We start from the raw sequence: 12,189 nt of genomic DNA, 5'->3' as shown, positions 1-12,189 counted from the left end.
TTCCTGCTGCAACAACCGCGGGCACGTGCTTTTCGCGTTGGCCCTCGGTTCCCCGCGAGCTCACCGCGAGCTCCTTTATCGGCGAGTAGCAGAAGGAAACCAAAACGCGCGACAGGCTGCAGGACTCGAGTGTGCAGCCTCCTGTAAAGGGCACCTGCTACGCCCTTACCTCGTTTGGTTCCCCTGTAAAACTGATGATGGTTCCCCTGTAAACCTGCGAAAGCGTTGGTTTTGAAACAAGGAGATTGAAGCGCGTATCTGTGGGTGACTCTGTAGCGCCGCCTGCTGGTCAGAGAGAGCCATTACCGCTACAGTAAAGAGTTTGACCCAACGTGGTCCAGTTAGACGGGCTTGCAGTGTATGTTGACGATGTGAGAAAGCAAAATGATTGAAACGGATTTCCCTGAGACAGATATGTGTCAGAATCGCTGATTAAACCGTGCCGTACATCTGATTGTCTTTATCTGACACCGTCAAGTTGTCGTGTATGCCGTGTAGCTGCTAGTGAAATAGTCATGCAATGCACATTCTGTATTCTACTCTTCTAATGTACCTATTCACTCTTTTTTATTGTTAACCACGCACCCCCCCACCAAACCATTCACTGTGAAATATTAAAGAACCTCTTGTTCATTTCCAAGATATTAATTATTCCAAGATAATAATAATTATTATTATTCAATTAATTATTAGTCAGTATGCAAAAAGTGCAATAAAACATAATTAATAAAAACAACTTTAATGAAAATATGGTAAATAATAATAAAAGCTCAAATGTAACTTTTATGGTTATGAAACATCATGCAAAAATCCAATCTCTGTGGAACTACACTGCACATCACAAAATGTGGTTAGCAGTCAGTGAGACTGGCATCTGCACACCCCCATTGTTTTTCTAGACAAGCTCATGATATGAGGCTCAGATCCCCACAGAATCACCTGCAGGGGAGTTTATATCCCTCCATCTGACCCCTGACCTCCATGCTGCCATCTTTATCGCAGATCTCTCTCTTTGTCTTTCTTTGCTGACTGGCTACAGTGTCTGCCTGCAGGTGGCTTTAGGCTGGCGGATGGAGAAAACCCAAGCTGGATCTCCACGAGGGCTCCGGAGCCGAATGGATGCTGCACCTCCACTCAGAGGCTCCTCTCTCTTACGGACACAGCTCGCAGCCTTCCAGACATTTGGATGACTGGAACGAAATGTTTCAGCCTCCCTAGCAAAGAGTTAAGAAACTGCACTGCGGACCTGCAGATAACGTAATGTTTCAGTTATCACTGCTCCCACCAGCTTACACAGTGCCATTTCTTATCATATACAGCTATCAACAACTTTCTGTACTTTTACAACTAGGTGTTTTGTTTTTTTTTACTTGCAGATAAGCTGGTCTCATGTTCTATAGCAGACTGCAGGCAATGCAATTTCAGCATCTAGAACTGAGCTTTACCAAAATAAATAACAATAAAATGTCTATAAAAACCTGTGTGCTTAGTGGACCTTTAAAAATAGCAGTCAGCCTTGCTAACTTTAATGTATTAGTCAGCTTCATATATATATATATATATATATATATATATATATATATATATATATATATATATATATATATATATATATATATTCTTTCCTTTTTCTCCTTTTCTTATTTCAGTCTCTTGCTATCCCTTTTTCCTAGCAGCTAGAGGGTCCTGCATAGAATCTTAGCCTCTTAGCTGAATAGAAACCTTGAATGCTGTTCCTGGGATCTGCTGGAGCCGTTCTCCCAGTTTGGGGGTCATATCCCCTAGTGCTCCGATTACCATAGGAACCCCTATATACACAGCAGTAGAAGCAGAGTACAGTTGTCAGGGGGTGGCATGGTAAGGAAAAACACAAGAAAAAACCCTTCAGAGACTATATCAGCAGGTGCAAGCTGACCTCTCCCACAATGCCTTGTTGTTACCAGCAAGCAATTTAAAGGTCCAAGCCAGCAAGATAAAAAGAAATTCAGAAATCTTTAGAAATATTTTTATAGTTATTGTTAAATTTGGTGAAAGGAAAACTAATGTCCCAAGATCTGCAAATAATTAAAATTATATATATATATATATATATATATATATATATATATATATATATATATATATATATGCATGTACAGTATTTAAGAGGACGTGATAATTTCTTTCTACCTGTTCATGCATTTCTATATGTGACACTTGTTGACCCAGAGTTTCGGGGCACAGCTGAGACATGCACTGTATTGAAATGAGCTGGAGTATTAGGAAGGCTGTTTGATGGTGGGCGCACCTGCAGGGTTGCTGCAGGCTGGACTCACACTGGCCACGGTTGCCTCTGACAGGGAGTGATGGGCAGCGCTGGGTTAGGACTGCCGATGCAGGCTGTCTGACTGACCCTGTGTCTCTCTGGAGAGACGGGGCAGTCCAGCTGCAGAATGAAGACCGGACCCTGCAGAGGCAGCCACTGGTAATTGTCTTGTGATGTAATCACTTTTGCAGAGAAGAAAAAATACTTTTTACATTCTCTGCGGAGATAAAGGGAAGGAGAGGAAAAGTTTCTTTTTGTTGAAAATTGTACTGTAAAATATATATACTTTCATTTTTTTTTAATAAACACACACATTTTGTACTTAGCACATAAACAATGAGTTAAATGGTTTTCCAAAATATGGTTTAACCTTCTTTTATCTATTTAATGTCTTGCTAAATCTTTTTAAAAACATTTAAAGGTATATGTATGTTCTCTAAACTTTAGTGCTGAAAGCAAAAGTGTGCTGTAAACAAGGATGTTCATATTTCTCTCTGCTGTTGTTTAAGGATCCCACCGTGAAATCTTAAAAAAAAAAAAAAAAAAAAAAAAAAGAATTTCTTTGAGAAATTGGTTGAGGTTGCGGAGAGAACTTGTATGTGTCTTTCCTTAAAATGTGTCAGAACAGAAATTGAACTGCAAACATTAGAAAAAATATGAGCAAACAAAAACATGCAAACTGTAAGGTAACGAAACATTGAGCAGAACCCACAGGCTGGAGACTGGAGTACGGACTGGTGGAAAGCTGGATCTGGAGGGTCTCCTAGCCCAGGAAAAGAGTTTGGTCTGAGGGACCACTGGCAGGCCACACAGGGGTGTGTGGGTGGAGTACCTGAAGCAAATAGGCCATGACTTTATTACTTAATGAGTATATGTTCAGTTCCACACACTCATACATTTCACTTATTTTTTTCCTGTCATTAGTGCTTTCATTCTAGTATAAAGAAGATTTTTTTGACCCACAATATCTTTAGTGAAACATGTTAGTGTTTTGTTCATCTGATAGAATTCAATACATGCATAGATTGTGCTATGCAGCAAACAAGTAAATTAAAATAATGGTTTTTTTTGGGGGGGGGGGGGGTTGGAGGGGGGGTGGCTACATTGTTTGTAGGCTGCTGTGTGTGCTGTGTTCAGACTAGCTGGTCCATACTGGCCTAATCTAACAACAGCTCACTTTCAATTTCCCCTTTAATTAGCTGCAGAACATAAATAGGGCAAAAATTCAGAATCAAGCTAACTGCTCAACTTTGGTCATTAGTATTACTGTTAGCATTGGATTGGCATAATATTGGATAGGAATTTACATGTAATGAACGGCAAAGAGATCTTAATGTGCATTCTCTGAGTTCGGGTTATTTGTTTGTCTCAATTTGAGTTAATATAATGTTAATGAGGGCTGCTGTATGCTGTTCCTACATGTTACGTCTTTCAGAAAGTTCTGTGTTTTAAATCTCATTTTAAAAAGAGCCTTGGGAATATTGTTTGTGCATATGCTATAACATCTGACACTTTTCTTGATTACAAATAGCAAAACCTTCCTTTCAAACTGCAAAACATGACAGATTGTCTTCTCTCATCCTCTTATGGGATTCCACATTTCCACCTCTTTTTCTTTCTTGGAGGACTCAAAGATTCAGAGCTTATCTGACCCCCCACTCCCCAAAAAACATTTGGGCACATCATAAACGTGTTGTTTTTGCATTTATTATCTGTGGAATAAACCTACAGAGCTATGCAGATTAAGATACAATGATGCTGAACAGGGCAGACTAAATCTGCTTTTATTCTCCACCACACCTGCTATCAGCAGTCGTTGATCAAAATTCAACTCTGAACCATTAAAAAAAAAAAAAAAGATACCCTTACATACTCTCCAGCCGCTTACTCGTCTGTGTGGTCTGGGTTGCCCTTTATTTGATGCTTATATTGTTGTTTGCATTGTTTTGTCCATGACAGACCCTTGAGATTAGTTTCAATAACCAATTTATCACCCAATCTATCTAAAAATAAGATAACCTAACAACTAAATCGGTTTAAATGGATTCATTTGCAGAAAACAGAGATTATTTTTGAACTTTGGCATTTTTGCTAGAAGCGTGTTTGTAACGCATTATGAAAGAGCATCTCTTTCTAATCCTCTCCCTACTCTGCCATTGTATCACTGCCCCTCTGGCTACATAGTGCTCCGTCTCACACACCACCTCGTCATCCTGCGATCTGAGGTCTAAGGCTCACGCTGCTCTGATGCTGCGCCTCCTCTTATGCAATTCTTCTCAGAGCTCACCTTTACCATCTTTGTCCTAACAACACTGAGTTTGGTTGCAGTAAGTTGGTCTAGACAGTTATTGTGTAGTAAGATAAACTGGATCAGCATAGAGACATGCCAGGGTGCCATTAGAACATCTGGCCAATTCTCGTTTATCGAAATGTAGTCCTTAACTCATGAGCCAATCAATCATAAAAGTGTAGGGTCAAATTGGATTCTAATCAAAATCTTTATACAAACATTTGTTGCAGCTGGACTGAAATATGAAATTTGGGAATTTATTATTATTATTATTATTATTATTATTATTAATAATAATAATAATTTTCGAACTTTAGAAAAGGACAAGAAATTGCAAGCCAGAAAGATACCGCTTATGATGCTTTTACTGATGCTGATTGTGGGTTAAATTTGGCCTGAACGGTATTTAAGAGTTAATAAAAGACATTAACTTAGAATATCAGTGACAGTCTGTACTCTGTGTGTTTATCGAGATGTGTTATAAGGCTGAACTCTATTTAAAGGCAGAGGTAGAGAGAGAAATAACGCCTGAGAAATAGCCTGCTAGACCGAGGTCAGTAAGAGAAAAGGTACCAACGGCGGCTGTGTTTTTAATAACACACTCCAGGGGCTCTTCCAGAAACCCCACAACCTCATCACGCCTTGAGCGGTTCTTCAGCCTCCTTCGTTGACTTGTTCATGGAGCATTATTATCGGGGCAAACCCATGAATAAAATATAACAGAAACGAGTACATTCTCTTTCATGAATAATGTAAACCCAAATGCAATATCCTCGCTTCCCTTCCCAGATCAGACCAGTGCTTTGTCACACGGGGAGCTGTTGCTCTCTCCGGTTTAACATGTGAGGAGGCAGCGCTGTCCCGTCCCTGTCCACATCCTTTACTGTCCTTTGCGGTGTCCGTCTCCGAGACTGTGCGGAGCCTAAAGAGAACAACTGCTTCGTTCCGCCAGACGAGATCAGTGCCTGCGGAGCTGCAGTTCAACCCTTCAGCCTTCACACGTGTTAGCGTCCGCCGTGACGTCACCCGGCCCGTTCATTTCGGACATCATGTGACAAAACACGGAAGTGCAAAGCGCCACCGCTCCTGGATGGTGGAAGAGAAGTAGCTTTTCCAATGTTTCCCAGTGTCTCCCAGTCATACGGCCGAATTGATCCGCTGGTTCAGAGACTCGAGGAACTCAGTCGGTAGCTGGTTAACACGCGTGCGATGCGCGTAACTCCACAACTCTAGCCAAGTACAAGAGGAAGGATATTTTTCGTCATGATCCAAACTTGGATCTTTTTCATCTATTTACTTCCGATAACTCAAGCTTTTTTGCCACTCGTGATGAACACTTGGCACTTTGAGAATGCGACTGTTGCAGGCAAGTGAGAATAAAAGTTAAGCCTACTGGGAAACTAACGTTAGCACGTTAGCTCGTTTGAGCTTGTAGATGTCTTCTGCTCCTGGTGCGGATCAATAAACCTCTCAGACCTTCCTATAGCGTGTAGGCAGTCTGTAACCCCTGCACGGTCTCTTTCTCTCCAGCATGAGACAGTCTGTAACCCCTGCACGGTCTCTTTCTCTCCCGCATGGGACGGTCTGTAACCCCTGCACGGTCTCTTTCTCTCCCGCATGGGACGGTCTGTAACCCCTGCACGGTCTCTTTCTCTCCCGCATGGGACGGTCTGTAACCCCTGCACGGTCTCTTTCTCTCCCGCATGGGACGGTCTGTAACCCCTGCACGGTCTCTTTCTCTCCCGCATGGGACGGTCTGTAACCCCTGCACGGTCTCCTTCTCTCCCGCATGGGACGGTCTGTAACCCCTGCACGGTCTCTTTCTCTCCCGCATGGGACGGTCTGTAACCCCTGCACGGTCTCCTTCTCTCCCGCATGGGACGGTCTGTAACCCCTGCACGGTCTCCTTCTCTCCCGCATGGGACGGTCTGTAACCCCTGCACGGTCTCCTTCTCTCCCGCATGGGACGGTCTGTAACCCCTGCACGGTCTCTTTCTCTCCCGCATGGGACGGTCTGTAACCCCTGCACGGTCTCCTTCTCTCCCGCATGGGACGGTCTGTAACCCCTGCACGGTCTCTTTCTCTCCCGCATGGGACGGTCTGTAACCCCTGCACGGTCTCTTTCTCTCCCGCATGGGACGGTCTGTAACCCCTGCACGGTCTCCTTCTCTCCCGCATGGGACGGTCTGTAACCCCTGCACGGTCTCTTTCTCTCCCGCATGGGACCGTCTGGTAACCCCTGCACGGTCTCTTTCTCTCCCGCATGGGACCGTCTGGTAACCCCTGCACGGTCTCCTTCTCTCCCGCATGGGACGGTCTGTAACCCCTGCACGGTCTCTTTCTCTCCCGCATGGGACGGTCTGTAACCCCTGCACGGTCTCTTTCTCTCCCGCATGGGACGGTCTGTAACCCCTGCACGGTCTCCTTCTCTCCCGCATGGGACCGTCTGGTAACCCCTGCACGGTCTCCTTCTCTCCCGTATGGGACGGTCTGTAACCCCTGCACGGTCTCTTTCTCTCCAGCATGGGACCGTCTGGTAAGGGCACGGGGGAGCGCCGTGGACGCGGCTGAGGCGGGATGCGCGCAGTGTGAGCTGGAGCAATGCGACGGCAGCGTGGGATACGGCGGCAGTCCCGACGAACTGGGGGAGACCACTTTGGACGCTATGATTATGAACGGGTAAGCCAGTTTAACAGGGCTTGTACTCCACATTTCAATCATGAAATGCATTATGCAAACCATTGCTACTTCTGAAAATGGAAAAGGAAAAGTTTCAAATATGCATATTAAAAACAAGTATGCAAGTTAAAAACAATGCACAGACAATGTGGAAACAGATTCTGCAAACTGATGGAACAATAGTGTTTTTTAAGTCTGTAGTGTTATGTACAGAGTGAATTGATAGGCTGAAATATCAAAGGTACTACGGAAATATTGCATAACCTGTGTGTGTGTGTGTGTGTGTGTGTGTGTGTGTGTATGTATAAGAGTGAGAGAGAATTAAGTCCTTAAGCACCGTAGTCGAACGGCCTGTAGAAAAACAACATCTCTTAAGAGCCTAATAACATAAATTATACAAACGTTCCTATTTAAAAAAAAAAAAAAATAATATATATATATATATATATATTTTTAATGACAGTTCCATTGGAACATATAGAAACATAATTTGTGGATGGAAAGTACCATTTCTTTGTCTATGTGCTGTATAAAATAACAGGACTTTCTTGTTCAGTGACACAATGGACCTGGGGGCTGTGGGAAATCTGCACCGAGTGAAGAACGCAGTGGGCGTGGCTCGAGCCGTCATGGAGCACACAGACCACACCTTGCTGGTGGGCGAGGCAGGTACAGTGAAGCCCCGCCCCTCCTCTCCTCCAGAGCAGCTCTGCATCCTGGGGCTTCATGCTTTCTGACAGCAGTAGGTTACCAACTCTACTCCTGGAGATGTGGCTTCGGAGCTTTGTATCGTCTCCTGCCCTCGATAAGTGTTTTCAGGAGAATAGGAGAATTGTCAGTGTTAAATGTTGCCTCATTCACATATAGGCGCTTTTAATTATGCATTAGATTCCCTTTCTTAACCATCGGATAAGATGACAATGCAGCTGTCTGAACAGGATTTCTGTCTGCACAATTTTTTCCCCCTCATTTCCCATTGGCTGCACCAACAAGTCATTCAAAAGATCAACTTGTGCTAGTCCATTCAGTCCAGTCTTGCTCCAGCTGTAGCTGTTAAAGATGAAGTTATGGACTCGTTTCTCCTTCATGCACCCGCCCACTTGCTCACTGAGCTGTGTAATCTCCCCCAGTCTCAGATGAGTGCCTCAGTCAGCCAGAAACACAAGACAGGGGATTTTATAAAATCACTAGCCCTCTTTGTGCTCGATTTAAACAGTTCACTTCACAGCTTGACCCAAAGTGCTCAACTTTGACAGCTTGGTTTAGCAATCCGGAGAGAGCCAAGAGAGGTCATCTGAGAGGTGAGGCCTGATCTGAGGCCTGTCAAACAGCGATTGTGAATATCACAATGCAAAGAGTAGGATTTCAGCTAGCGGATCTGAGGTCTGTCATAAAAAGTGAGTTTGAATATCACAATGTGAAGAGCAGGATTTTTTTGGTCTACTTGCATACTGTTAAAAGATGGAAGCATGCAAAATGTGGTTAAATACCATTTTATTTAGGCTAAATTCAGTTATATATTTTAATTATATATCCTCTTAAAGACTTACATTGCAGAGTTAAATAATAGATCTGAACAAATCTCTACCTACTTTACCCGAGTAAAGATTTTTTTATTTGTGCCTGATTTTTCTCTGTCTTCTGTGTTTATATTAGCCTTTGGCTGTTTCAAATCCACTTTGTCCACATGTGATTTTTGTTGCATGCTCTATATATTGTAATATACCTGCTTCAACTTCCCTGACCTGCAGCTTCTGCATTTGCTCAAGACATGGGCTTCAAAGCTGAAGATCTGACCACCAACAGGTCACTGAACATTTTCTTCCAGTGGCTGAAGACGAACTGCCAGCCCAACTTCAGAAAGGTGGGGGGTTCTTCTTCCTCTTCTGCAGCTCATACCCAAACATTTGAAGATGTCCTTGACATCAGAACACTGTTCGTTTGGCTGGTTTAGTTGCGAAAGGGGTTTTTTGGAAGCCAAAGCTTGGAGCGCCATCTCATTAAGGAATTTTGAGTCATCACATTTGAGGTTTTTGAGTCATCTCGTTAAGGTTTTTGGATGGACATCTAGCTTTAGCCAAGTTCAGTGGACCTCTGGAGTGCTTAGTTTAGGTAAAGATGACTGGCAGTAAGCAAGGATCCAACATTCTTGCCTCCTTATGTCCTTGTGTTTTTCCTTAGTGTTGAATAAGCACCGGTGAGGTTCCATAGTCCTTTGTCATAAGATTATGGCAAAGGCCTTTGGCACCTAAGATTAGGATAAAGGACTTTGGCACCTAAGATTAGGATAAAGGACTTTGGCACCTCACCAGTGCTTATGACAGAACTCTATTAGATTTAAGTGTCAGGTCCTTTAAAATTCCAACTTCATGTGAACTTTGGTGAGAGGTTTTGGAAGGATATCAGATTAATCTCAGCAATTTTCTTCAGGATCAATAACATTCTTATCTGTCTGTCTGTCTGTCTGATGAATATTTCATCATGGGTTTTGTGAAAAATACAATGCTTGATCCCAACATGCTGTTAGAGTTGGTACTTTCAAAGCCTTGTGGAAATGATGGCTTGATCTTTAAAAAAAAAAATGTTGTTCACACTGTAGAAGATTAAACTGGCTGGGTAGCTAGCCAGGTTAATCAAATCAGTCCTTTTCTTAGTCTTGGATAAGTGGGGAAACAAATGCATGAACGGTGCTAGGCAGCTGACAGCTGAGTACAGCAATAATTTTATTTTTGATGTGAAAAGATTTAAATAACACGTCATATTAGTTTTTAGAATTCTCTTCTCTAGTCATGGCAGCAGCATAAAATTGCATTAAACAAGTTAAATACACAAAAAAATCTTTATAGTAAATGTTCCAGCACAGTGCAAACACTGTTATGAGCACACAGTCCTCAGGATAACTGCTTCATGATTTACACAGTTAATGAGAAAATTAGAGTTGGATTTGCTTTTTGCTTAATTTCCAGAATGTTTTACCAGACCCTTCCAAGTCATGCGGGCCATATAAGCCTGAACCTAAGCAGAAGTGGAGATCCCAGAAACCACGCACACAAACAGATCTCCACTCCCACGACACCATCGGTAATGAGCTCTATCTGTGCTAAGGTACAAACAGGTTAGATAACGCACACCAGGTTGCCCTGTGTACTATACTTAAACTGCAGAACCATTAACTGCACTCTTGACCTGAGCTTTGATTTTTTCATTAAGCTGTGAAGGGTGGAGGTTTTGATGGGAGGGGAGCTGAACAGGAGGGGGCTAGCTACCCATAATCCCCAGTGCTGTGATACTTGAGTATATGAATCAGTTTGAGTGCTCTTGTCTTGATTAGGAATGATTGTGATTGGACAGAACGGTCAGGTGGTCGCTGCAACCTCGACCAATGGAGCGACCCATAAAGTACCTGGGTAGGTACGAATTTTTTTTAAGAATGTTGCTGTTATTTTGTGTAATTAATCTAATTTGAACTACTTGGTTAATCAGAATGAATTATGAACTAGAATGTTTTGAGACTAGTCATGGCTTATGTCAATCCCACCAGGGGGGAAAAAATCCACATAGAGTACAGTTGAAGGAGAAAATGTGACTTATACTCACAGAAAAGTAATGTAGGATGGTACAAATGCTGAATAAATAATGTTTTTACAGCTTTTCTGATGTAAATGAATTCATTTTTGCTGCTCTTTGTGTGTGTGTGTGTGTGTGTGTGTGTGGTGCACATGTGCGCTTTAGACGAGTAGGGGACTCCCCAGTGGCCGGAGCGGGTGCCTATGCAGACAGCACAGCAGGGGGCGCAGCAGCTACAGGCCAAGGAGACATTATGATGCGTTTCCTTCCCAGGTAAGCTTACTAGTCTTACTGAAACATGGCCTAGGATTAAATACCAGCCCCCTACTTTAGCTTTGATAATCGCAGATAGAATGGCCAGAACATGTAGGATTCTCAGCCCGACTGCTGTCTGGTTGGTAGCTATTTGGCTGTGGAGCTGATGAGGTCAGGCATAGATCCCACCACTGCCTGCAAGACCGCCATCTCCAGGATCAAAAAGTACCACGGAGATTTCTTCGGGGCTATTATCTGTGCCAGCAAAACGGGGGAATATGGTGAGTTTTTACTGCTTCAGGTTATTTCTCCTTCAAGTTTACTATTTTGTCCAGTGATTCTTCTTCACGTTATGAAATAGCTATTATACTGACAGTCACTTGCATGTTTTGAGTTTCTGTAGTAAACATGGCCGTCCCCGTGTGGAGGACCTACTCTGTGAGGCATAAACTGGCTCAATTAGTTTTTTCATCTAATGTGAGCTGCATGTTCTAGAAAAATTAAAACAGTAAATAACGACTTCCATAAAAATTGTTTGCTACGTTTCAGTGGTAAAAATTACTTATTGCTCCTTTAAGCCAGTCATTACTTTAATAACCTCTAAGCACTCTGTTGAATTGTTTAGCTAATTTGTTGTTAATTAATGTATAATGAAGCAGTTTGGCAGTACATTGCTCAGTACTAAAAACTACACGAATCAAAACTGGTTCTGTGTTCAAAGGTGCGGCTTGCAGTAAACACCCCGGGTTTGGCGAGTTCCCCTTTATGGTATTCAACTCAAGGACAAACAGACCAGTCATGGAGAAGGTGGACTGTTTTTAGTTGCAGCCAGTACAGGTGACTTTATTTGAACCTCAGGCAGCCTTGTACTGTACCAACCTGCACAACCAGAGAAACCTAACAAATGTTGTATTTGACTGTGAAGAAGAACTGTGGTAAAAAAAATGTACAGGAATAATTTTAATGAAAAATCATAGTTTATTTGAATTTTATTAAACATTTTCACAACGATTCTGAGATGTAATGAATATTTTCTTTACTTGATAATTAACAAAAATCAGGGAAGTACTTATCAATAATTTTCTTCTAAACA

At 42.6% G+C, this 12,189-nt stretch overlaps 1 protein-coding gene across 1 annotated transcript; it reads left to right on the top strand.

Moving 5' to 3' along the window:
* Positions 1-5,657: 5,657 nt before the first annotated feature.
* aga (aspartylglucosaminidase) lies at positions 5,658-12,083 on the top strand. Its single transcript, XM_027014185.2, has 9 exons — positions 5,658-5,961; positions 7,118-7,274; positions 7,831-7,943; positions 9,026-9,138; positions 10,241-10,355; positions 10,606-10,681; positions 11,007-11,114; positions 11,244-11,377; positions 11,818-12,083. Exons 1-9 carry the CDS (start codon positions 5,859-5,861, stop codon positions 11,916-11,918), a joined length of 1,020 nt encoding a protein of 339 aa, XP_026869986.2. The 5' UTR covers positions 5,658-5,858; the 3' UTR covers positions 11,919-12,083.
* Positions 12,084-12,189: the final 106 nt, after the last annotated feature.

The sequence above is a fragment of the Electrophorus electricus genome, chromosome 12 (assembly GCF_013358815.1).
Source record: "Electrophorus electricus isolate fEleEle1 chromosome 12, fEleEle1.pri, whole genome shotgun sequence".
NCBI lineage: Eukaryota > Metazoa > Chordata > Actinopteri > Gymnotiformes > Gymnotidae > Electrophorus > Electrophorus electricus.
The sequence above is the reverse complement of the archived record's forward strand: the minus strand, read 5'-3'. Positions and strand labels throughout refer to the sequence as shown.